The sequence below is a fragment of the Prunus persica genome, chromosome G7 (genome assembly GCF_000346465.2).
Source record: "Prunus persica cultivar Lovell chromosome G7, Prunus_persica_NCBIv2, whole genome shotgun sequence".
Taxonomy (NCBI): Eukaryota; Viridiplantae; Streptophyta; class Magnoliopsida; order Rosales; family Rosaceae; genus Prunus; species Prunus persica.
The window spans coordinates 12,936,527-12,963,429 of NC_034015.1; the positions used below are offsets into that span (position 1 = coordinate 12,936,527).

Genomic DNA, 26,903 nt, shown 5'->3' on the forward strand with positions numbered 1-26,903 from the left:
TTGAGTTTAAGTCATAACATTCTTGTAGTGTGTGTGAGTTTAGTATATTGTCGCATCTCTTATGACCAGTTTGGCATTGTTGTGCTGTGAAAATAATCGTTGTCATATTTGCTGTGAGATAAATCAGTTGTGACAGAAAGCAGTTTGGCGTTTGGTAAACTTTTTGTTAAAAATGTTATTGGTACTGAGTTCCGCATAATCAAAAAATGATTGCCGCATAATTATTAAACTCAGCGCCTCTTCGAAATTGATTCCAGCATAATCAAAAAATGAAAGCACCTCATTAGCTGCTTTCCTTTATAGCTGTCTCTTATAACAATTTTTAACAATAAGTGATTTCTCATAGTTTATCAAACAGACTGGACTTCTCAAAAATTTTAAAAAATCACTTATCACCCCAAATAAACAATGTCAAATAAGCACTTAATAAAAAAGGTCACAAAAAAAAAACCTAAGTCTTTGTATTTATTTATCAAATTAGGTTTTAATAAAGAATTATTACGATTAAAAAATATGACCTCATCTAAGCTTCATATATAATACCCTCACTATAGAAATCTTGCTTAATAAAACAACTACTAAACAAACTTAGAGAGGTTATGAGATGAGGATAGGGCCCAAAAGTACATCATTAGCATAAAAACTAGGCCGAGCTTGGTACGGCCTATTAGCAGTCTCTGGCCAGACTCTGACCTAGCTGACCCATGGAGAATGGGCTGAATGATCGCCACGTGTCGTGGATCCAATAGTAGTAGCACCAAAGTTTATGTAAATTGTGGTCACCCGAATTTAGGGTTGGAGAGGAGCTGTGAGAATTGAGCCTGAAATAAAAATCATAATTTGTTTAAAGACAAATAAAGGCGCGGATCGGCGAGTCTTCTTGTATTTTTCGTTTCTTGTCTTTTCTATTAGCAGCTTCGACTTTAGCCCCATCCTTTTGGAATAATTCCAAACAGGGCATCCAAATATATTGCTTTTCCAACAACTCTTTTCTTCTTTTTTCATTCATGCCCTCCGGTTGATCTCCTTTTTCATTTGTAAATTAATGAACATTTTGGCATACGGATTTTTTTTTTTCAAGAAGTAAATATACATTTCCATATCCTCTTCTGTTAAAAAAACAAAATAAAATATTAAAGCTGTTTCACTACTTATCATCATCATAATCACATTTGAATTTTTTCTATGGTGTTAAGTCATGGTAAATTTTTATATAAATATTTTCATATTGAAATGAGGGCTCCCGTTTAAGTTACGCACAAGATCTTAAAAATTTTAAGACCAACCATGACTAATATTATATGTATATATAAAGCAAACATGTCAAATAGTGAAACATTAAAAAATCCAAAAATAGCCCTTAATTAGATAAAGTAATATGATACAACAAATTAATATAATGAAATTAAAATGATAACACAAATATCATTAAAATAAAATGAAAAACGCAAAACCCACTTTCTCAATGTGCCACTTATCCCACTTATCCCACTCCACCACCACCCATCTTCCTCTCTTTCTTTTTTTCATTTGTTTTAATAATTAATGCTAATATAAAAAACACATAAAAATTTAAAATGTTTATCAATTTTTCAATAAAAATCAATTGGCATGTGCATAAGTGCGTGGCAAGAGGTTAATTTGTATCAAGGGCATGCCAATAGACTAGTTTGTATAAATAATTACACGATAAAAAGAAGTTGGAGCAGTGTCAATTTGTAAAACTCACCTCTCATCAGGGCAACAACACAATTATGAAAAATACAAGGGTCCAAAAAAGGAAACCAGTTAACAAATTAATTTTTTCCGCCGTGTTCCCTCCACATCTATCCGAAACTAAAAATTCCCTCCCTTCCCTCGTTTTCTGCTAGCTCTTTCCCTAACCCCCTTAACCCACTTTCCCTCTCTAACCCTCACTTTCTCTCTCTAACCCCTATCTTTCTCTCTCTACCCACTCCGGATCCCATTTCGCCTCCCCATAAACCCTAAACCTCCTCCTCCTCCCCTCTCGCACCGATTCTCTCGGTTCCCCAAACCCTAAAGATCTGTCTCTCCTTCACCGATCGTCTTTGGCAATCGGAAACCGCCGATAGTTCGAGCCGGTCGATCCCTCCATGTCCGGCTGCGCTCGAGCTCCCAACCGCCAACCAACGCCGGCGACGGCGGCCACCGCCGGCGGCACCCAGATCCTGCCGCCGCTGAGGCGTCACCTCGCGTTTGAGTCGACGAAGCCGCAGCCCTTCCCTCCGGACAATTACCATCGATTTGCTGGAGGTGCTCGCAGAGCTGGTGACCACGAACCTGAAGCTATTCATGTTCGATCTCCTGTGAGTTATTGCCATCTCACGCATATCTGCGTGTCTATCTCGCTGCGTTGCTTTGTTTTGGTGAATTGTGTTGTAATTGCTTGAGGATTTGATAATTGTGGTGAGGAAGATGGTTAGATGCTTTCAGAGTGCTTGTCTGGATTTTTGGCTGAAGTGATGGTTTGTGTGTTTAGGGTTTCTATGAGATTGGTATCAATTTGTAATAAGAAAATTGTGATTAGCTCATCAGTGCTATTTTGTAGGTAATAAACCCCTATTCTTCACTTAACGCTAAGGTACTGATTGTTAAGATATTTAATTTGGTGGTACTTTATTTATCAACTTATTGCAATTTTGTAAGTTAGGCTAACAATAATAAAATCGTAAGTTTAGCTCATAATGCAACTTGTCAAAGTGAAGAATTGGGAATGTTCGTGATGAGGGAAAAACTGAGATGTGGATATCTGATATGGTGCTTGTGTATCACATTATACTGCGTTTCCTAATCTGCTAAGAAGTTACGGGTGTGACTGTAGGTTTTCGAGTTGTAGTATTTGGCTCCTTTTTGGAATCAATTGTTGCTCATGAGATGTGGTAATTTCTTGAGAAGATTGCATGATGCTTATCTTTTATATGTTTAGCACTTGAAAACAGGTGCATTTGTGCTCTGTGTGTTTGCAGTGATTCTATCCTTATGAGAGAGAAAGATATATCATATATGTCTGTTTAGTAATCTTACTTATTTTTTATTTATTTAAAAAGAATAACTCCTTATTGCTTTGCCCATTTACCTTGACGTTACTGTCAACTATGCTTAGTGGCAAGATATTTTCCCCATTTCATCCTTGTGGTTACATCCTCCACCCTCCAACTTATCTTAATTGATTTGCAATTTTTATCTCGTACATACCCTTCATTATCTAATAGATCCACTATAGTTGTGCATTTTAACTAGCATGGTTTCTAACTTGCCTTGTACGTATTGTTAATGATAACTCTTCAACCTTTGCTGGTGTTTTTCAGCAACTTACACGGAAGGATAATAATGAAGTTGAGTACAGTGATTGGACAAGCAGTCCTGGATATACTAATGTCGTTCAGAGTCCCCTTCAGACTCCCATGTCTACAAAAGGGGGAAGGATAAACAATAGGTCAAAGGCTTCAAAGGGCAATAGATCTGGGCCTCAGACACCTGTGTCAAATGCTGGTGGGAAATTTTCTTATCTCTTAGGTTTTTTTTGCTTGACTTTCATCATTTCTTTGGCCTAACTCAAACAAATCACCAAGATAAGCTTCAATAAAAGTTTAGTCCACGTAGGGTGCACATCCTTTTTTTTAAGACTATATTGTTATATAGATAAATGAATTTTTCTTAATCTAATTGGATACTTTCTGTCAACATGCAGGCTCCCCTTCTCCTCTTACTCCAGCTGGCAGCTGTCGTTATGACAGTTCTCTAGGTAAACCTTGAATGAGTTCTTGTTTTCTTTTAATACTGCCAGTTCTTACGGCTGTCAAATGATGTCACTGTGAGATAACTGTACTCAAACTTTCCAGGTCTGTTGACAAAGAAATTCATCAATTTGATTAAGCATGCAGAGGATGGAATTCTTGATCTAAACAAAGCAGCAGAAACTTTGGAGGTAACCATTTTCTGTCATTATACATACATATGAACGCATATATTATCTGCATTTGGGTCTGTACTGATTGAAAGGTTTGCAAATGAAACAGGTTCAGAAGAGGCGGATATATGACATTACAAACGTCTTGGAAGGCATAGGTCTAATTGAAAAGAAGCTCAAGAACAGAATACGTTGGAAGTAATCTTTGATTGTTTATTGCAAAATTTCCTTTCTTGTGTCTAAATTCAATTCAAGCTCTAATACAATTTGGAACACATGGGAACTTACGCAAGGATGTGTTAAATGATTGATTAGGGGATTTGATGCTTCAAGGCCAGGGGAGTTGGATGGTGATCTCTCTATACTACAGGTATTTAAATGTTGCAAGCTCTTGTCATGCAAAGACCAGGAGCTTATTTATTTATCCATGTTTGTTATCTTTTGAATCATCATGAGTAAGCTTCTTCTGTAGTAATTATAGATCTGCAGATTTTAGCTGTCTACATTGCTGTGAAATCCCTGGTGCTAAAAGGAAACAATGAAAATTTAGTGGCTTTTCTAAGAGATGGACTTTCTAAGTTGTGGCTTTGTCCTGCAGGCTGAAGTTGAAAACCTATCCTTAAAAGAGCGCACATTAGATGACCAAATAAGGTTTATGCCATTGATCTTCTTTCTGAAATCAATTTAACTATCTTCAAACTATCGGAAGATGCTGATGCTTTTGCACTTTTGCAGAGAGATGCAGGAAAAATTGAGGGATTTGAGTGAAGATGAAAACAACCGAAAGTAAAATCTTCTTGTTCATCAATATTTCTGATTATTTTCTTGTTCACTTGTTTTGTTTATATTATTAATTACTTGCTTCTGTGTATACTCGTACGTTTTTTTGGTACCTTCAACTTGTACTCTAGGTGGCTGTTTGTCACTGAAGAAGACATTAAAGCCATACCCTGCTTCCACGTGAGTTGCATCACTTCTAACTCTTTGTTCTATGATGGTTTAGTGGTTTCCATTAAACTACTCGTGCCTTTTCTTTTCCAGAATGAAACCCTGATAGCAATTAAAGCTCCACATGGAACCACCTTGGAAGTCCCGGATCCTGATGAAGTAAGTCAAGAACCTATATTTGTTTCAGAAGGCACATGCTCTCTTTTCCTTTTCACTTTGGTACAATTTTGATTCTCCTTCAATATACACCAGGCAGTTGACTATCCACAGAGGAGATACAGGATCATACTTAGAAGCACAATGGGACCCATTGATGTCTACCTTGTCAGGTATTGTTTCCTTCTTTTTGTGGATGAAATAACTACATACGTTTATGGTCTTTCTTCAATCTGAATAGGACCTGCTTGTTTTGCATGTTGAATGGGATATCCTGTTGTTTTTATTTATTTCTTTATCTGTGTTTATTATTTGATTTTAGTCAATTTGAGGAGAAGTTTGAGGATATAAATGGCGCTGAGCCACCTGTGAGTTTCCCAATTGCTTCTGGTTCTGGGTCCAACGAACACCCAACAACAGAAGTGATCACTGTGGAGAGCAGTGGAAAGGAAATTGAACCTTGGGCGCAACAGGCTGATCAAACGTGCTCTGATATTAACACTTCTCAGGAGTTTGCTGGGGGAATGATGAAGATTGTCCCCTCTGATGTTGATGTAAGTATAGTTATTTTGACCAATTTCTTTTGTTTAGTAATTGAAAAGCAAAAAAAGAAAGCATAATTTCAAGACTGAAAGTCGACTATCAAGGATAAGAAATCAGTCAGTCTATGGATTTTAGCTATATACTTGCAACCTTTTTCAGATTAATAGAGCATATGGAGTTCCGTATGCTCATGTAAAAGTTTTTTCAAAACCATGAATATTCTCAACAATGTATATGTTTATAATTTGGTAAATCAAATTTCTGGCGGACAATGTGTGGATTCTGGTTGAATACCTTTTTGTTACTGTTGCAGAATGATGCAGACTACTGGCTTTTGTCTGATGCTGAAGTTAGCATTACAGATATGTGGAGAACGGATTGTATCCTTTTTCAAAGATGTTCCTCTTTTTGTTTTTTACCCTTGCTACTCTTTCAGTTCTTTTCTCTTTGACGATTATTATCTAACTGTTGGAGTAATCAGTTCCTTCACCATGACAACTATAGCTGGTGTTGGATGGAATGGGGCAGACATTCTACACTCCGACTTTGGAGTTCCTGATGTTAGTATAACAAGGCCACAAACTCCCCCATCTGGGATTGCTGAAATTCCACCTCATGCTGTTAACTTCTCTCAAAGGTGAATTGTGTGACTAGCTATCTGTAGAAATTTCATGTATCTACCCCATCGGAGTCTTCCATCTCTGTCGATTATTGCATGGAGATGCCAAGTAGTTGCTTGATAAATGAACACCGGCGAAGCTTGTGGAAGAAGCTGATGGATGACAAGCTGGGAATTATTGTTATACTGTACAGTTCAGTATGTCTTTGACCCCTGTTGTAGGAATAAAGAGTTAATCATAAAACTTTATAATTGGCGGATATTCAGCAAGGAATTGATTATTGAGGATGGCGGATGAAATAATCGCAGGCTATGCTACATACGGGAGGAAGTAATGCTGAATCTAAATTCATAATCTAGGGTTGTATAATGCATGCTCATTGTTTAATGCATGTATACCATGGGGTTCTGTTTGGAATCCTTGTCTGTAAATTCTGTGATTTTAAACATGTTGCAGGACGGGCTTGCTAGGTATTGTCAAGGCAGCCAAGATTTCTAGCCCTGAGTTCAATCTTATTTATTTTCTTGCGAATTGTTGACACCATTTTTATTGAATACGTCACTTTTATTCGTTATGTTGTGTTTCATTCAAAACTTTCTTTGTGAAAATTTCGTCAAAACTTTTTTACTCTATAGTTTAAACTTTGAGGATCTAAGATGTTGGCTTGTATCTCCGTTTGTTAATTTCTTTAAATAATTTTTGGCCCTTAAAAAATTAAGTAGAATAGGATGAAGGGAGACTTTGGAAAAAGCCAAAGGAGAGAGAAAATTTTTAAAAGAAGCCAAAATGGACAAAATTGCCCTTATTTATTTTTGGATTTCTTAAGGAATCCTTTATATTTGTATGTCTTTGATTTGAAAGTTGAGAGGTTTTTCTGTCTTTTTTGAAAAAGCTTTGGCTTTTTTCAAAAGTGAAAGTTTTTTTCTGGCTAAAACCTAAATTTACTTAGGAGGAAAGAATATTGGTAATTTTGTCTTAGACAAAAAAGGAGTGGTACTTGTGTTAAATATACTAGAGCGTAGGCCAATTGCTTTTAATTTTTTAATTTTAGAATTAAAAAAGATAATAGGGAGTTGTGCTCTATAAAAATAGGACTCATTATCTGATTTTGTTTTTTCAATTTAAATTTTGTTTAATATGAAAAGTGTGAATTTAACATATTATCCTCATTTAATTAATAATTTTAATTCTTAATGTTTGCATTAACCAATGACATTTTCTGGTGTTTCGAATATTTCACTCTTTTTCGTCTTTTGCTTTATATATAGTAGCCCTGACCTCCCTGAGCGTTTGCCAATTGGTTTTGTTTTTTTAAATTTTTTTTAAAATAGGAAAAATATAAATTGACCATATTATCCTCATTTAATTAATAATTTCAAATTTTAATATTTGCATTAATCAAGGGCATTTTTTGGTATTTTGAATGTTTCACCATTATCTATCTTTTGCTTTATATATACTAGCCCCTTGACACATGCTCACGCATGTGCCAATTGATTTTCTTTTTCTTTTTTATTTTATTTTTAGAATTAATAAAAGATAACAGGGTAGTTATGTTCCATAAAAGTAGGACCTATTATCTTATTTTGTTTTTAATTTTAATTTTTTTAATATTAAAAAAATGTGAATTTACCATATTATCCTCATTTAATTAATAATTTCAATTCTTAATGTTTGAATTAACAAAGGACATTTTCTGGTATTTTGAATGTTTCACCATTCTCTGCCTTTTGCTTTATGGTTTTCTTTTTCTTTTTTATTTTATTTTTAGAATTAATAAAAGATAACAGGGTAGTTATGTTCCATAAAAATATGACCTATTATCTTATTTTGTTTTTAATTTTAATTTTTTTAATATTAAAAAATGTGAATTTACCATATTATCCTCATTTAATTAATAATTTCAATTCTTAATGTTTGAATTAACAAAGGGCATTTTCTGGTATTTTGAATGTTCCACCATTCTTTGCCTTTTGCTTTATATATATAGATAGATAGATAATCTAATGTGCCCGTATTAGAAAATAATCTCCAAAATTAAACTTGAGGAAAATTTCCAAGCTTTCTTATTTGGACAATTACCCTTTTAAAAAAAAAAAAAAAAGAATGCATGATGACCTCTTCTGTTAATTTTCCTTTTCTGGGATTTTGCTTAGTGAGAATTGATGTGGCATCTAGATGTGCGGATATGACAAACTAGTTTTTCATTCTTTGAATATAATAACATACGTACTGAAAATAAATTTGAAGTGACTTTTTCGTTCTCTTCTTTAACAAGCAATAATCTCATGCAATCAGGCAAGTAGCTAGAGATCTCATGCAATCAGGCAAGCAGGTTGAGAAATCTAGTAACCACGCAGATGAAATGATTGACCCGAAATTCGAAACGAGTAACCTAACCAGATGTCAATCTAATTTCCTTAGGTTCCTCCTAAGGATGGCCATGCTTTAACTGATGGCTGGAAACGGATTGCGCGAAGGAGAATTTCCAGGCCGGGATTGTGCATCTCTGGGCTTACATAGACGAGAAGGATGACATCGGATTTACTATGCATTACAAGTATAAGAAATTTGGGATCCTTAGGTTCCTCCTAAGTTGTTCTTCCTAAGTTTTTCGTGTCATTAGGGTTTTATAGTTTCCTTGAGGTTTTTTAAGAATTTAGTTACTTATTGGATGAAGGTTTTTGAGATTCTTAATTACTTTCTTCATAAGTTTTTTGTTTATTATATGATTTTCACTTCCAAGTCACAGGGCCATTAATTACCATGTACTATCTATGTTGTTTTGTTTGTTCATCTTTTTACGTTGGGATTACGGCAAAGTCTCTCTTCTAGTCGAACTTTCCTTTAAGATTTTCCAAAAGAAATAAATTAATTTTTTGGTCCATTTGGGCTCCAAAACATGGTGAAGACCAATTTCACTAGAAATTGGATCGAGTATCGTTCTTACAAGAAGAAAAATACGGAAATTGTGCATGTACATAGAACACAATAGAAATTGTTAATTTTAAAAAAGAAAATAGTTGCGAACCGAATCTAGCGCAATAGAAAAGGGTCTTCATTTGCATACATGTTTGAACTCCCGTGACACCTTGGTAATATGTGTGAGATCCCCTTCCCTTATAATTTAGATTATCGCTTGTGTTAAAAAAAATACAATAATAGAGAATGCTAGCAAACTTCTCTCTAACATTCTTTTTTAGACATTCTCCATTTTCCTCCTAACATGTTTCACTTTTCTTATACTTAAAACAATATCATTAACCTTGTCTTTTGGTGAAAATTTCATCGTTACCTTTTAAATTTATTGTCGGTTGAACTTTGAGGATCTGAAATGTTGGTTTGTATCTTCGTTCTTTGTTAATTTCTTTAAATAATCTTTTGGCCGTTAAAAAATTACTTGAATAGGATGAAAGAATGTTGTTAATTAAATAAATAATTTAATATGCAGATTTTAGAAAATAAAAAAAATCAGTTTTGGGAAAATTCTTGTTCATCTGTTTAGATTTAGTTCTTATGATGGTAAGGTAAAATTCCCCATTGGCTTGAAAACCATTTGCGGTCAACAAGTCAACTTTCTTTGGTGTGCGAGCGTGCCACTGTTATCAGTCAAGACCCTAACAAACTTATGAAAAATAGATAACTTGCGTCCCAAGTTAATGACTTTAAACAAGTGATTGTGAATTTGGGTGAGAAATATCTTCTAAGTAAGTTCTTTTCTTACCTCAGACTGGTGAAGACTTCACAATTTCTCACAGTAAAACTAGTAGTTTTGGCCAAAATGAATATTGAAAATAAATCACACTGTTTTAAATAGAACTGTCTATTACACAATTTAAAACAGAAGGGAAATGCCACGTCTGAAAGGACATCAGAACAGTGGACTTCAATTTCTGCTTAGATTGTTGCCTGTGATTCAGGCTAGACTGGATATATTTGTGCTGGATTCAAAAGTCAGCACCTTTAACTGATGAGGTTCAGTTGGAAATCGATACCAATGTTAAGATTGGCAGAGCTTTAATCTATTTTAGCCATGGAGAGGCTTGTTGAATTGAGATCTCTTCAGTCTGGATGAGGTTGGAAGTGGTTGGATTGACGATTGCTGACTTGGAGCTGCACTCAGTACATGTTCTGCTTGATTATGAATCATCCAAGAGCTATTCTGGCAATTCTAGGAGATCAAGGCATCTCTTAAATTTGTTGAGGTTTTCATATCATGAAAAACCTGAGTTCTGCTTGACTCGCCTATGCTGAACCAAATTCGTAACGAGAGAAATCTCGTCTTCTTAGTGAGCTACTTCTTTAAGTTGAACTTGAAGTCAGAAACATGAGTTTTGCCTGTTCTATTAGAGACTGGATGTCTTTTGTAAATAAAAGAGCTTGATTGCTTTAGAGTTTGAAGGTTTTTGAGATCGTATGATCTTGTTTTAGTTTGTCAGTATGAATGAGAATTTTTGTTTTGATTGAATTTTTAGCTGTCCTTTATCCTGTTCATCTCCTCTCATATTTATAGAGAATCTAAATGAGAGTTTATTCCTTAATATTTGGAGGAAGAAATAATTGAAAGGATTCCTTATTCCAGTGCGAAAAAGGGATAGTGGTTTAGTCTAACAACAAAAAAACCCCATCAAAAGTTAGCTTTCATGATCATCAGTTTTGATCTCCTGTCAACCAACTCTCTTATTTCTTGTTTATCTCTTGTAAACCCCACTTGCCCTGATGCAAAATCCTCACGAGCATAGGCAAGAAAGTTGGCCCTCTTTTCTGGCATTAAATGGTTATGGAGAGTGGTTTTTCGATTAAACCTTCTACCAACTCCTCATCATGTCCTTTGCCCTGTTGAAATTTTGACTTTAGACTCACGTGGGCTTTCTTGAGATAAAGATCTTCCCTAAGAATCTGCTGACTTGATTTCTGAAATTATGATCAACGGTGATGATCAAATTTTGAACCTTTGGAGAGACTAGCAGCTGGGCTTAATTTTTAACCAATTAGAAACGTATTTGTCCAGATTAAATCACCATTAATGGCTATTAATCTTTAATCTGTAAATTTATTCATTGCAATTGGTTCATAAAAGTCTGGGCCTCTAAACCTATCTGGGTTGACTTTTGATTTTGGTAACACAAAGCCCAAACCATTATTTTTGACATGGACTAATAATTAGTTGGACTGGCACGTAGAATTTAGGTACAAACAATTCTTTTTAGGGAGATTCACTATAATATCCAATATATAAGCCCAAATTATTAAAAAAACCTATATGAAATAGACTTTAGAAACACACCCAAAGCCCATTTACAACATAACAAAAAGGCTTTTAACTTCTTTTAAATTACAAAACTACCATTGATTTCTTAAAACAAACCCAACCCAAAAACTTCATAAAAAAACCCAAAACACTTAATATGGTATCAAAATAATTTAATAATTAAAATTAAATTCAATAGGGTTAGCTGTTATTTTTTGAGTTTATTTATAGAAATTAAATGGTGTAGGGTTTATTTATAGTTTTAATGCTAAGAATGGGTATATGACTAAATATCTCTTTTTTTTAATATGCGCAATAATATTTAAACACACCTCTTCCCCCTCTATCTACCTCCCTTAGGCCTCATCATTTGGCCCGCGGGCTCATGGGCTGATGGGGGCCTGCCCGACCCATTGAAAAAAAGCTTGGCCCAGCCCGTTATGGACTTTGAGATGGCCCGGCCCGCCTTGGGCTGGGCTAGGCTTGGGCTTGGGTGTCTAAAGCCCAGCCCGACCCGATTAAGCCCAAGAAAGCCCGCCCCGGCCTGCCCACAAAAACCCGGCCCGTTAGGCCCGCATACATATATAATTATGTATAAATAAGAGTTTAGGATTAGGATTATATCACTTAAATCGCATATATAATTTGTTTCATTTCATTGACTTTTCTTTACTCTTCCTAGTTTATAATTGGATGATTAGCACATTAATTTGTGTCAATTATTAATACAACAATTATATATATAAATAAGATGAACAATATATCATATCACCAAATATAATTATGCTTTTCTTGAACACATCACCAAACATTATATTTTTTTGATACTTATTATTTTTTAAAATTATTTCTTAAAACGTATTACGGTCTAATTATGTAATAACCTCAAAAATAATACTTGGTTTTATTATTTTTGTGGAAAATCTTATTAAGTTGTATGACTTTATTGGGTATTTTTATGAATTTGGTTTGATGTGAAAATATTGAAATTAAGCGAGTTTAATCTCAAATTTGGACTAAAATGCCCTTATGATTAAGTTTATGATTTTTTTCAAATGAAGTAGGCCCGTTTTGGCCCGGCCCGTTGGGCTTAGCCATGCTCAACCTGATGGGCTTTCTCAAGCCAGCCCATGGGTCAGGCTTGGGCTTTGAATTTTATAAAAAAACCCGGCCCAACCCAATATTTTCTCTCTCATCTTTAAAGCTCGGCCCGACTCGACCCAAACCCATTAAATTTGGGCCGGACAAGCCTGGCCCGACCCATTAATGAGCCTTAACCTCCCTCCCCACCCCCAACTCATGCTAATTTTTTTAAATGCTTTAATTAGGATATTCGACCAAAAAATAATAATTAAGGGTGATAAAAAAAAATTAAAGCACACATGGGTGTATTAAATGAGGTGGCATGCTACATAATGTAGTTTATAATTGTGATTTTCAAGTATCTTAGCAATCAAGTTTTCGGGTACCTGATTATATATAGGAGGCCATTGCCTGCTTGGATTTCGTCAATTGTTTTCTGTGCATTATTCTCAATCAAATATTGGAAGAAGATGGCTGAAATTCCTCAATACATGCTCACCCGACTAAGTGACCTTAAAATAGAGCCTCAACAAATCCTACACAACGTTGCCGAAATTACATTTTCTCAAAACGATATGACGACTGATAATCTCCATCTACAACAACAACTAGGCGACAACTTATGTGGAATACCTACGAACAAAACACGTATAAGTGTTTTTCATGGGACCCAACTCGCTTCAAATAGGCGAGATGTATCTGACGTCGGTTGGAAACCATGGTCATGTTTTAACACGTGGCTGGAACCAGATTGTGAGTCAGGAGATGTTCAAGGCCGGTGAGATTGTGCATATGTCTGCCTTCAGCGACCGCTATGATATCCTATGGATTCTTATGCATTATAAGTATAAGATACATTTCTAGTTTCCCTGAGAGGTTTAGGGATTTCGTTTGTTATTAGAAGGTTTTTTAGTTGATTTGTCTGGTATTCTATTGAATTATCAGTATCAATAATATGGTTAATTAATATTATATTATAAATATGATGTTATGATGTTTTCACTTCCAACGGTCATTAATCGACCATTTGTTAATTACCATGCATGCACTATGGTGTTTGTGATCATTTTTTTCACGTTGGAGGAGTCTTTTCTAGGCCAACTTTGCTTTAAATTTTTCCAAAACAAAAAAATATCTGTTTCCTTTTTCTTTTTAGGCTCCAAATTGGATCAAGTCTGGTTCTTCCTATTGTATTGGAGGACAGAGCGAACAGTGAATGGGGATGAAAGGATGGGTTTCAGGCTTTTGGGTTTGGGTTGGTGAGGAAGGAGGAGGAGGGCTTGGCATTGATGATGGTGGAGAGGAGTTGAAGAGAGAACGTTGCGCCTTCTATGGCCCCTTGCCTTGGATCGGTTTTTTGTTCTCCTAGAAACACTTAATTCCTTTTTAATTTTTTAAAATGTATTTTAAGTTTTAAAATACTTAAAATATATTTTATTTTATTTAAAACCATGTGGTTCTATACCATTGGATGTGTGGGCTCCACATATGTGCTACGTCAATAATTTAAAAGAAAATTGACGAAAACTAACGGCATAGACCATTTTGATGTATTGAGGGTAACCTTAAGAACCATTAGTTTAGAAAAAAAAATATTAAGGACGAAAGATAATAATTTCACAAATCTTAGAGATCATTTGTGATAAAAAGCCTAAAATTTATTATAGTTACTTGTTATTAGTTTGTTTTTATCTTCTATGGGGACAAATGAGGGTACTTCTTATAGTGTAGATTATAGATAAGTTCACACAAAACCCCTTGAATATTATGACACATAAATACGTAAATACTTCCTAAATGAATAAATATATATATTTTTCCTAAAAGAGTGTGATTTTGTGAAAAAAGTTGTGTAGTTCCCAAATCCCTCGCTGAGAGGATCAGTGAAATATAAACATGCTAGTCATACAATATTTATGTACCATTTTGTATACTATTTCTCTAATAAACATTCCTATTAAGAATAATGTTCCTCTTACCACATTTATATATCATATTCTCATATCACTTTATGTGACAGATGAAGTAGACAGCTACATTAATTAAAATTATTTAATATTTTCTTTTCTTTTTATAATTTATTAGCACTTAAAAAAACTATTAGTTAAACTTTCTTTATTAAAATACATTTCATTGATTTAATTAATGTGACATATGATATGGACATATCACATCATGTGGTATAGAAATGTGATATAGAAATATGTGATAAAAATATGATAAGTATAGCATTACTCTCTCTATTAAAAAAGCGAAACACAAATTAAATATAAACGTGATATGTTTAGCATTGCTTGTGAAAATAGCTGGTCTAAAATCATTTTCACTGCCAGAACCAGTAAAAAAAAAAACGAAAAAAGAGAAATTTGAGCACAATGCATAGGGTCATCAGAGACTGACCCCACACATATTCTGGGAGATTGGCGGGCCGCAAACAATAATTTTTAAAGAAATAAAAGATAGTGTGTGCGAATAGTGACAAAAACGACGTTTGTTTGTAGGCCAATAATTGCTAAAACGCAAGCTGCTGGAACCCAAACACCGCGTTTCTCGTTTCTTTCTCTGTCACAACACAACGCATTCTTGCTTTCTTTTCTTCTGCTCAACAGCTATGGACTCCTCCTCCACAGCCCTCAGCCCACCATGGAAGCTCCGCCGCAGAAATTCCATCTCACATCCGTCGTGGTCCCCACCAATCTCAGCCTCCTCTCCCCCACCACTCCTCCCACTAAGCATCTCCACGGCCTCCACACCTCCAGCTTCCCAGCCCAAAAAGGCGACGTCTCTTCCCGCCCGCCGCTGCCTCAGCTCGACCTGGAGCTCCTCTCCCTCAAGGGCTCCGAATCCTACACGTCTCTCAAAAACCTCCTCCCCTCATCCGCCTCCCCCTCCGCCGAGAACTCGCCTACCGCCGCCACGGAGCCAACTCCGGCTACGAGATCTCCATCCGCAACCGCCTCGTAAAGCAAGCAGCCTGGGCCCTACCTCCAGCCCCGTGTCCTCCACCTCCGGGCCAATCAGGCTCAAACTTCCTCCGCCGCCTCTGCCTCAAGCTCTCTCCGTGCCCGTGCTTCTCCTTCTTCACCCACACCCTCATCCCCTTTCTCTCCCAAGCATTCCGCCGCACACTCCTCTGTCTCGGCCTCACCATCTAACACAACGACGTCTTCACTTTTTGTTCATCTGTGTATATACTGACTCGAAGAAAATGGAATTGAATGAATGAATTTGAATTTGAAGTTTAAGAATTTTCAGTTCCAATACAGAGTTCTGATCAATCAATCAATCGATTCTGTTTGTGGGATTTGTACAATTTCGTTTGTTCTTTCTTTTTTTGTTGTTGTTACAATCTAATTTCTCATTGGATTGGCTTGGAACGCCTGAGCCTGAGCTTTTCGGACAGCTCGTCAACCTGCCCGCCTGTTTGATGTTTGGCCTGAACCTGCACCTTGGGGGATCTCGGAGTCTCGGACATGAAACGATTGACGGTTGTGATTGTGCCATTGGCGGTTGTGGTTGTGCCATTGGGTGTTCCTGGCGGAGATGACGGCGGCGGCCACTTGTTCTTCCCACTGGGCTTGCGAAGCGGTGCGTTTGAAGGCGGTGGGTTCTGCTGATCATCGTCGACCGTCCGCTGCGAGCGATTGGTTCAATCAATCAAACAAATCAATTTCCAGTTACCCATTACCCAGAAGAGTTTGAATCTTCATTTTCGTTTATGTGGAATTTGTTTGTGTCTGCAACTTGTGTGTAAAATGTTGATGATGTACCTACCTCTTCGGCGGGGGTTTTGGTGAACTTTGAGGACTGAGAAGCCAAGTATTGAAGGGTTTGGAAGAAAGCTGAATGGCCCATTTGGGCGCAGTTTTGCCAGTAGAAAACCGCCAAATCCCAGGCCCTTGCTCTCAGCTCCAGCAGTTTCCTGTCTATGTCAGTTTCATGCTTTGCTACATATGGCCTCAACAGTGTCTGATACACAAACCCAGTTCCCTACAACATAAATTCAAAGGCTGTTCACATGAATTACATCTATTAAGTGGTCTCTCGCAATAATTGATCACGTGACTAGCACACGAACAGTAATGTAAAAGACCGGTTGTATGCAACCAATGATCTTAAAAAAGAAAAACATTTTTCTTACCCTGGTCTTTGGATACCAGAGGTAGATAAAAAGGGCCACCTTCGCCTCACCATACATGGGCAACCTTCATATTTCAGAAAAATTACTTTAGCATACATCAAAACGAAAATGATGAAAACAAGCATATAATCAAATTAGGGTAGAGAGTGTAAGAGTGATTTATACCATGAAACGAAAACGTCTCCAATCCTCTCTAGAACTGTAAGCATGGCCACAATTATCCTGTAAAAGATTTTGGAAGTTAAAAACATCCCTTCGTTTGTTATTATTTGACCTTTTTCTTGCAAATAGATCCCTATATCTGTATATAGATATATGGGGCCCTATGGTAGAGGCATACCTTCTATGGGACATACCAATTTAGAGTTCAATTAAACATGCCCATAACATTAAAGAGATGAAATCATCAATCCACAAACAGTCACCAAAATGTTTTCAATGGTATGTTTACATCAATAGCGACCCGCAACGAAAACAAGGAAATGGAGTGGATAAGGCCATGAACCATATTTGATCACATGTATGGCGATGCAATTGACCAATCATTAAAGCATTCGTTCCCTCCATTTTTTGTCTTGGAAAATATTTTGTTGTGACAACAATTTTGGTTGACAAAGAACTCCGAGAAAAACTTTAGTGGGGATTTCTATGTCACGTGACAGGTTTTTGTAAGTACTGCTTAAGATTTTAAAAGTAAAAATCGAATATGTATAATTTGTCAAGGTTTTTAAAGTAAACGATAGATGCATATTTTCCCATATAAGGTAAAACCGGGTGTTTTTAAATTTAAAATCGAATACAGGATATGTAAGTTTGTATGCCGGACGAGATGACAATCAAAGGACCAAAATTTTCAAGAGAAAAAGCCCATGAAAATGAATTGGTCAAAGCCAGTCTCACAATAAGAGGCAGAAATTAGAGACAGGCTTTTCACGTACCAGTATTGACACCAAAACCGGAGTTCTTCAATCTCAACTCTGTTCTTCTCCACAATTTTATAACATTCAAATGCAGGGTAAGCATACCCAAGAAACATTCTGCAGAGAGAGAGAGAGAGACATTCAACAAAAGCAAGCAAGAAACCAAAAAGAAAATAAAAAAAGGTGAAGTCGAAGATCAAAACAAACCCAAATCCAAACTCAACAGACAATATAAAACATACATAAGGCATCTGGTAAGCAAGCTTCCCAACATCTTTTAACCCTTTAAAATCAAACACCACACAAATATATAAATATATATTTGAATTCCTGCAACATGAAACAGAGTTATTAGTTAATAATGGCCACAGAAACAAAATGATGCACGAATTCAAAACCCAGACCCAGACAGGAAATCAAAAGCTGATTGATATATTACCTGGTTTTAAGCAAGTTAAAAAGAAGAAAGAAGTTTCAGAAAGCCAGAACCCAAAATGCCCATTTGAGGAGTTGCAATCACCAACCAGAAGGGCTTGTTATTCTCTGGAAGAAATAGGTTTTAATCTATGATTTCTGTGAAGGAAATGTGTTCAAGGAGAGAGAGAGAGGAGAGAGAAAGAGAGGATCAGCAAGAATGAGACAAATTCGCAAGGAGTTTGAGACGGGAAGAAATAGGCAAATTCTAAAAATGGTATATATGTTTGGTTGGGTTTGTGAATTTATATAATGGAGTTTTGGGGAGTTTTAGTTATTAAGAATAAACAAAGAACAGAGGATTAGAGATATGAGAGATGAACAGCGATTGGGATTTAAAATAAATTAAAATCAAAGAAAACTAAAGAGGATTTCTTGCGATGGACGCCTCCTTATCATTTTTACACGCAATTCTGCCGGAGGGATTTCTCGGGATTCTTCATCAATGACGGGTTTACCGTTTGGCAAATTGGCAGTTGAGTTTCGTTGAGGGCACTTTTGTCATTCCATGTAGAAAGCACCCAGACACCAGAGGGTACGTACGAAATGATTTGGAATTTGCTTATCTATGTTTTTTTTTAAAAAATTTGTCTAATATGACTCACATATATATTTTTTAAAATGGAACAAGAGGAACAAGACTAATTGTTTCAAATATTAATTGAATGATATTATTACAAGAAAAAAATTGTTTAGATATTTTTTTACAGCTTCTTCCTTCTTGGCTCGTGTAAATACTGAGCGACAAAATAATTCAGTTAAAAAACATCATGTGCTCCAAAAAAAATAAAAATAATGAAACGATTATCATCATCATCATCAAATGTTGTCACTAAATTTTATCACGTAGTTAGAACATCATACACAATTTTCCTAATAATTTTTATTTTTATTTATACCTTTAGTCAACATCCAATGCACAAGAGATGTGCATGCATGATGCTTCCAAGAAACAAAACCTACTTAATCATAAAATGCATCTTCATCAAGTGGAATTGCAATGGGATTGAGTCTTATAAAGTTTGATAAATAAAATAAAATAACTGTTTCATCCAACGACTCGGATAGTTATAGGTTGGGAAGTCAATGGCAATCCACTTCAGAAACAAAACAGCTGAGGGAGAGCAGACACAACTTTATCAGATTGTTCACATGGAATAAGGGTTTATTTGTCATTTAACATTTCGTTGACCCATTTTTTTAAAAGTGGGATTTTATAGTACTACCATTGAATTGGTCAGGTCCGATCCAACTAGGTTTAACTTCAGCCATTGGTCATTAACAAATAAGGACTTCAGCCGTTGGTCAATAACAAATGAGGGAAGACGCCAACATGGCTAGGTTAGTGAAAGATGATCTTGACTTGTAGACCAAGTGAGTCATATTCGAATTTTCGTAACACTTTGGTAATGTGTGTGAGAAGATTCCCTTTTTCTTTCCAACTTTGACAAACAATTAAAAAAAAAAAAAAAGAAGATAATAGCCCAAAAAAAGAATAAAATAAGAGGAAGAAAACCTTGAAGTAACTTTTTATTTTTATTTTTCATACAAACAATATTGGAGAATGGAGAACCTACGACTTCGGTTGCAGAAATACTTTTAATTATTTGAGTTACAAACTCGAACAAAGTACCTTTTTCTATTGTACTGATCTGTGAAGATCCTATAAGAGAAATAGGGGATTATAACATGGAAAGTAGAACAGCTCGAATTTTACCCTTGCTTTAGAAAAATGAAGGAAAGATACTTTAATGTATTATAGATAATGTCCATTCTGTAGAGGCAATTTGTTATCCCAATTTATATGCAACAATAATTTAGTAGTCAAACGACAGTCAAACTCACAAAGCAACCAAAAACTAACTTTGTAGATTAAGTGACAGATTATTGTAAGGAGGATAATATTGTATACAAATGTTGTATGAAGAATTCCGGGTTAATATAAATATTTTTTTTCGAAAAAAAAAAGTTTCGGATGAGTCAAATTTTAATTATATTTATCCCCCACCATGATGAAATTGATATTGGATGCATCCTGGAAAGTTGTTGTATTAGGCCAACAAGACAACAACTAATTAATAATTAATGGACAATCATAAAAATAAACATATATTTTTGGAACTAATTTTATCAGCAGTAGTCAAACGTATGGACTAATCGATGGCTTTTGTTCCTTAATAAGATCTCGCTTTCTCCCCAAGTAATATAAACTTAGAAACAAATCATGTTTATAGGTGGAATGAACCAAGAAGCAATTGTTTTGATATACGGTGTGTGTACATTTAAATTTCCTGCAACTTCCTCGAAAATGAACTGAGAGTTCCTTTTTGTCCATTATGTTTCCGAAGTCTGCTCCCCTTTCTGTTTTCCTGGGTGAAAATGATCTTCATGTCATCCACGAGTTTGTATGATCACTATTTATGATATTGAGTAAGGACATATTCGAACAAAGGACCTCGGATTGATGTGTGCAACTTGATTTTTCTCCTGAAAAATAAACACGGGCTCAACAAAATACAAAAGAAAAGCCCAATCCACGATCTTGTCTTGTTATCAAGCACACACCATGGGTGATTAGTCTCATAACTAGATAATAGTTTGTTTATAGTTGATTAGTTAATGTAACAGGATGTTAGGTGAGAGGATGTATTTAAGCAGGCACTGATGACCCAAACCCTGGCTCAGGTAGGTTGTAGCTCAACCTACTTTAAGGAGTTAAAGTACTAGGATGTTTTCAACCAAAAAAATAGGGTACGTGGATGTTGTAAGGAGATACATTATGGTAGTAGAATTCTATTTATTTTATGTTGCTAGAATTGATATTTTATGGTTCACAACATAGGAACGTATATGGCTTTTTAACCCATAGTTCTCTAGTCTATTGGTCCTAACAATAATTAAGAAATACCATACTTTAAATTTTTAGTTAGCCGACTTGCCAAACGTTCACTAGGTGTATCCTTTCTTATTTATTATCTTTATAATTGACGATATACAAATCGTTAATAAAAGTGTTAATCTACTTTAAAGAGTAAAAATACTAGCAATGTATCCCAACTCATAGCTCTTTAAGTATCCTTATGCTAGCGTAACGCTAATTACGAGTATATTCTCTTGTTTATCTTCAACCAACCTTTATAATTGAGGATGTAGAAATGAATAATATAGTGTTTTAACATGTTGTGCAATTTTGGAAGATGTCATAAAGTAAAAGAGATTATGTTGAAATTACATTTGACCCAAAAAAATAGAAACAAATAATAATTAAAAACTTCCAAAGCATATAAGTAAACAACAAAATACCGAAATACAGAGAAATGCTCCTCCGGCTCTTTCCTTCCATTGCCCGACCCTTCTCAGTCTCTTCCCGGTCAAGGTATTTTTCCATTTCCCTCACCTCTCTGTACTTCGCAGCATTAACTTCATTAAAATTAAATAGCTACCTATCCACTTAGGAAGCTGGGCTAGAAAGATACCTGGAAGTACGAACTTTCATACTTTCGTAGAGTTAGGGAGTTAGGTACTTAGCCAGCAGTATGATACATTGATATTCTGATAGTTATATACTTGCAAGGTGTAGATTGTATTGTGCGAGCAGAGAAATGGGCCAGGACAGTTCAGAATGTGAAGTGATTCAAGTGAAGAGACGCGCAACATTTCGTTTATGCAATGTGTCAAGGTGCTTGCTTTTGCCTTCAAATCCTTTATGCTTTGTTATAATGGCGATTATTTTTACATGGGTTTTTTTTGTTTGATGTCCTGCTCAGTTACACTACTGAAATACTGGAGATTCGAGCTGACGATCCAACATTGCATGTTGTAGTTATCCCTGGAAATCCAGGTGGGTTTGTGTGTTTTTGGGTGTTTAGGTGTGTCTTTCTTTCTGTGACTCATTCAATTGTGGGAATTGTGATTTGGGTTGTTGGTATTGTAGGTATTGTTTTATTCTATAAAGAGTTTTTGGAGTCACTATATGAGCTGCTGGGTGGAACTGCGTCTGTGACAGGCAAGACTTGGGTGTTTATTTTGTATTGTTTTGGTTAACTGTTTTGGAAATTGTAATATTTATGCTAATTATTTTTGCAATTTTGTGCATATCATCAGCCGTTGGGCATATATCTCAAACAAAAAAGGTATTACATTTTGCTTATACAAGGTTAGGCCGTAGTGGTATTACACTTTCCATAAATTTCCACTTCTTGCCTTTGTTTCTTATGATTGTCAGTATTGTACTCTGCTTTCCTTTGCAACCAGCCAATCAGTCTTTAGAATTGATCACGGTTATGTTCTGTTTCCTGTCCATTGTAAAGCTTACGGGAGTTTCATGAAAATAAATTAAAGTGTACCCTGGTTTTGTGTGGCTAATCCTCCTGAGTGGCTTTAGTAAGGTTTCTTTTGGCCAATTAGCAATATGTTAAAAACTTATAGGACGAAGAAAATGGAAAACTACATTTCAGACAATTCTTGGAAATTATTGCGGTCTCCTGAGCTTCAAAGTATCTGTAAATGAAAGTACTTCATTAGTTGGAGTGCATTAGGTGAACCAACTTGATGTTTGTTTCGTTAAAGGTAATAACTTTGGACAGATCACAGACATAATGAACCAAAAGCCACTAACAAGGTCTTTTTGTCCTTTTCTTGGAGACAAAATCTAAGGCAAACCGAGCAGGAGTGTTTATATGTGTTTGACAACAATGGTTCTAGGAATCAGTTAAGTTTTAAAAGGAAGAACTCAGAATGCTATATGCTTGGATAGGATAAAAGGCTGGGTGGGCATCTGATGGGCCTCAAGTTCAGATGCTTCTGAATCTGAAAGATTATAATTTCAAGGTCGGTTGTAAGATTAATACCAACTAATAATGCATGCAAGTCTATATTTTTACCTTTCATTATATATGTGGTAAAGTTCTTGCAAGTCTAGGATTTTCCTTTTTGTTTTAGTTTGAGAACTATTTTCATGACTTCCTATCAATTAATATTATAAGATACATGATCTTTTTATGGTCCTTCATATGAAGAAATGGTTTGCTGTGTTTGACATATTATATAGAATACACACACACACACACATACATATACATATATATATATATATATATATATATGCGTAAGAAGCATCCAGTATATTATTTCTTGTTTGACACTTTGCTTCAGTGATTTGTGGCAAGGTCATGATTTTTATACGATATTCTCTTCTTTGTAGAGCTGGGAGCATGGAAGGTTGTTCTCATTACAAGAACAAATTAATCATAAGGTAAAATCTGCTTGATGTATTGTTTCTGAGAAAATTGTTGGCTGGATAAGAGTGAACTGAGATCTGTTGTACATCTTCAAGTTGGTGGTTTAATGCCCTGTATAATGGAGTGAAGCATGTTGAATGCTGTTGCCTTCATAATCAAATGTCTTGTTAATTGATCTGCTGGTATCTGGGCTACGTCTCAATAATGACAGAATTGTGGAATCAATACCCAAATTACTGAATTGAGGTTCTGAAATAATTTTTAATCTCATTCCAAGCATTCTATTTACTACAAAATTCAACTTTGACTTCCAGAACTCACCTTTATTCATAGATTTCTATTAGAGCACTATTCTATTTTCCCCATTTCCAGTATTTTCCTAATGGCACATGTACACCAATTTTTCTATATTGAAACTTATTAGTTATGTTAGAGTGGCTCTGGCAAAAGAACAAAAAAATATATTAGAGTGTCAAATATGGTTCTGACTTCCAATTAAATTCATGTTTTTGCAGATGGACGTCATCAAACAGGAATTGCAAAATGAAGTTCCTATATTACTGGTGGGATAATTTTCTATGTCCAATTTGTGCCTCTATTTTCAGTGTGATGTCTGCTGTGTGTCGAAGAGGGGCATATAAGTGCAATATCTGTTCCTAAATGACCTTACGATTGTGGGACCAAGTTAGATATCTCTTGCATTTGAGTTCTGTATCAATTCTTGTCAGCAATGCTGTATCCACTAACCTTTATCAGTGAATAGACATAAAATATTACTTAACACACTAACTACCCATAAGCGTGGAACTACTTCCATGTGTCTTGTTGTTAAAGTGTCAATATACAAAGCATTTCCCAGTGTCAGTACACCAACTTTTCTCTTTGTTTAGTTTCTTTTTTGGTTCGACTGTTTATGGAGAATATATTTTTTTTCTTCTCATGAACATATGCAACTATGTTCTGAAGTTTCTGCATAATAGAATTATGATGGAGTGCCCTCTCTTCCTCTGGTTTTTGCATGCTGGTGTTATACATATTGTGTTTCTCCTACGTAGAAAACAAGTAAAGGAATTTAATAATCATTCTATATGAGTGATTTTCATCTTCGATGAATGTTGGGTGATGAAAATCTGTCAGCATTTCCTGGTTTTGAACTAGAATTATCAGTATACCATTGTTGTCTTTGTGTTCTTGAGTCGTTTTACAGGTGGTGATCTCAATAATTGCTGTGATCACCAACTTATCTACAGGGTGATTTCAGGAAAGAATTTGAAAATTGTGAAATTGGATTTCTTGTTTCTGATTTTTATTTTTTTTCTTATAAAAAACAGATTTATTTTCCTGCAGGTTGGGCACTCTATTGGTTCATATATATCTGTCGAAATGTTTAAGAGGTCTCCAGAGAAGGTGATAACATTTGTTAACTACTCATTTGTTATGCTACCGTCCGTAGAATTTCTGACTATGGAGAACCTGTTCGCTGACATAGTTTTCGGAATTGTAGGTGAAATATTGTATCGGAATATATCCATTTTTGGCGCTAAACCCACAATCCAGAAAGCAGTATATTATTGGGAAGATTGCAGAGTAAAATTCTTACTTTGTTATGAATGACAATACCTTTGATTATGTCGTATACATTAGAGGCATCTTCTCTGCTTCATCCACATGCAATAGACAGTTATTATACTGCATGTTTTCCCTGTTAGCTGGTACTTGTTGGTTGCATTATTTTATTTAAAGCCTACTTGAGCTGGTGTCTGTTAAGCTGTGTTGATTTCACTTGAGAAAACTGACAGTCAATGAATTGTTTTTAACCTTTTATTTGGAATTCTCACTTGGTCCTAATGTATAATGGTTGGTCCTGCTATAAACTCATTTAATCATATTAGTGGTGACAATCTAACATAAGGCATTGATAGAGATTAAAATCACAGAATTGTGTGTTTCAGGTCCCGTATTCTATGTGTTGTCTTCAGCTTTATTGTTGCGCTCGTGGGTTTGTTGCCTATCCGACTGTTGAGGTTAATTGTGACCACATTCCTTGGGAAGTTCTGGTCAGCTACTGCAGTTGACGCTGTTTGCTCTCACTTGGTAAAGGTAAAGGTTTGTCTTGTAATAGATTGATGAAGTTGGCTCCTTAGGTCATATAATATTTTCCGAAAAGTCATCAACTTTTTCTTTTCTTGCACACGCTATTTCTTATTATCAAGGAGCTTCTACCAATGTTCTACTGATTTAACTATTTTACCACTATCAAACCGTGTGTTTTTCGTGAGTGTGTGCGTAAATGCGCACATTTGTTTTGAATCTTTTCCATCAACATTTCATTTGTGTACTTGCAGTACCATACCATGCGAAATGTCCTCTTTATGGCAATGACAGAATTCAGAAAGGTAAAACTCTTGCTTTTTGTAAATTGAAGATGTTAGTTGTAATTGATGGATTACAAATATTAATTTGAAAATAACTGTAGTAATTGACCACCACAGGGTGCCATCATGTGGTTTTATAAATGGAAGTAACGTTAGCGTATGATATTCTCTTACAAATATTGCCTCTTCAGCTTCAGCAAACACCAAAATTGCTGCATAGTTCATCTAGGAAAGTTAGAACTGTGATAAACATACTTGTGCTTACCGTTGGCCTTCAATGTCAGCTTTCAGAAACACCAGATTGGGCATTCATGAGGGAAAATCAACACAAAATTGCATTTTTGTTTGGCATTGATGATCACTGGGGTCCACTGCAAATGTTTGAAGAGGTAATTTAATAAGTTCCTTAAATTTTTAATTGATTTGGGTTCGGAATTGTTATTGTAGTTCTTCATGCAGTTGAGTGTGTTGCAATTTGGTTTTGGCCATTCTTTTACTTCTGCTTTTGGCATTTTTCCAATTTGACTATCTGGGTTTACTTGGTGTTTCTGTGGTCCCAGATTTCCAAGCAGATTCCAGATGCTGCTCTATCAATTGAAAGAGAGGGCCTCACTGATCATGGTTTTTGTTGTACTGAGGCCGGTTCATTGTGGGTTGCCGAGCATGTAGCAAAGTTGATCAAGAATCAAAAAGCATCACAGTAATTACCCGGCCCGGCCCACCAAGTTCCTCTTTAGGATGCAAAGATTAGACTTGCAATTGGATGCATAATAAGTCAATAAAAGAGTGTATAGTACACTTAATTGTTGCTTGGTTGGTTATACAAGAGTCTAGAGACAACAAATTGGTTTAAGCTGCCTGCTTTGTATACTTTAGCATTTCTGCGTACCTTTAAAAATAAAACTATTTATACCCCATTTACTAATATATTAACGAGATAGTTTCAAAATGCTACGTTGTTAGATTGTGAATTTAGACTTTGCATTGAACCTTAATAAGGAATATGTATGATGTATGGTTCAATTAATTGTGCAAATGAGCAGTGACTATTGCAGATATGGGTTAAGTCAGTTGGTTAGGATAGTAATTTATTACACTTAAATTTGTGTCTCCCTCCTTAAAAATTAGGTTAATTTAAAATAATTTAGATTATTGCTTATATATTAATAAAAAATTAATAATCGACAAAGATCATGATGACTGGGAGACAGCAAATCAATG

The 26,903-nt window shown here is 35.4% G+C and overlaps 3 protein-coding genes across 4 annotated transcripts; 2 read left to right on the forward strand and 1 right to left on the reverse strand.

Annotated features, from left to right (window-relative positions):
* On the forward strand, positions 1,724–6,772 carry LOC18770895 (transcription factor E2FA). Its single transcript, XM_007204272.2, has 14 exons — positions 1,724–2,327; positions 3,330–3,513; positions 3,713–3,766; positions 3,864–3,949; positions 4,041–4,129; positions 4,247–4,301; positions 4,530–4,582; positions 4,667–4,717; positions 4,843–4,891; positions 4,973–5,038; positions 5,132–5,208; positions 5,358–5,589; positions 5,892–5,958; positions 6,083–6,772. The coding sequence occupies exons 1-14, from the start codon at positions 2,115–2,117 to the stop codon at positions 6,217–6,219; spliced, it is 1,413 nt and encodes a 470-aa protein (XP_007204334.1). The 5' UTR covers positions 1,724–2,114; the 3' UTR covers positions 6,220–6,772.
* Positions 15,742–18,357, reverse strand: LOC18771350 (putative HVA22-like protein g). The gene is made up of 7 exons (XM_007203986.2): positions 18,033–18,357; positions 17,836–17,923; positions 17,612–17,710; positions 16,839–16,895; positions 16,674–16,737; positions 16,307–16,522; positions 15,742–16,166 (listed from the first exon to the last, which is right to left on the reverse strand). Exons 2-7 carry the CDS (start codon positions 17,865–17,867, stop codon positions 15,891–15,893), a joined length of 744 nt encoding a protein of 247 aa, XP_007204048.1. The 5' UTR covers positions 17,868–17,923; positions 18,033–18,357; the 3' UTR covers positions 15,742–15,890.
* On the forward strand, positions 21,335–26,631 carry LOC18771074 (lipid droplet-associated hydrolase). Of its 2 annotated transcripts, none has more exons than XM_020567649.1 (13): positions 21,335–21,443; positions 21,648–21,746; positions 21,835–21,908; positions 22,002–22,073; positions 22,172–22,200; positions 23,271–23,321; positions 23,823–23,870; positions 24,655–24,714; positions 24,812–24,894; positions 25,260–25,407; positions 25,653–25,703; positions 25,967–26,071; positions 26,243–26,631. In XM_020567649.1, exons 1-13 carry the CDS (start codon positions 21,385–21,387, stop codon positions 26,384–26,386), a joined length of 1,023 nt encoding a protein of 340 aa, XP_020423238.1. In that variant the 5' UTR covers positions 21,335–21,384; the 3' UTR covers positions 26,387–26,631. The 2 variants fall into 2 exon arrangements, with proteins under 2 accessions (XP_020423238.1, XP_020423237.1); XM_020567648.1 differs by having other exon boundaries at positions 21,352–21,443; positions 21,642–21,746.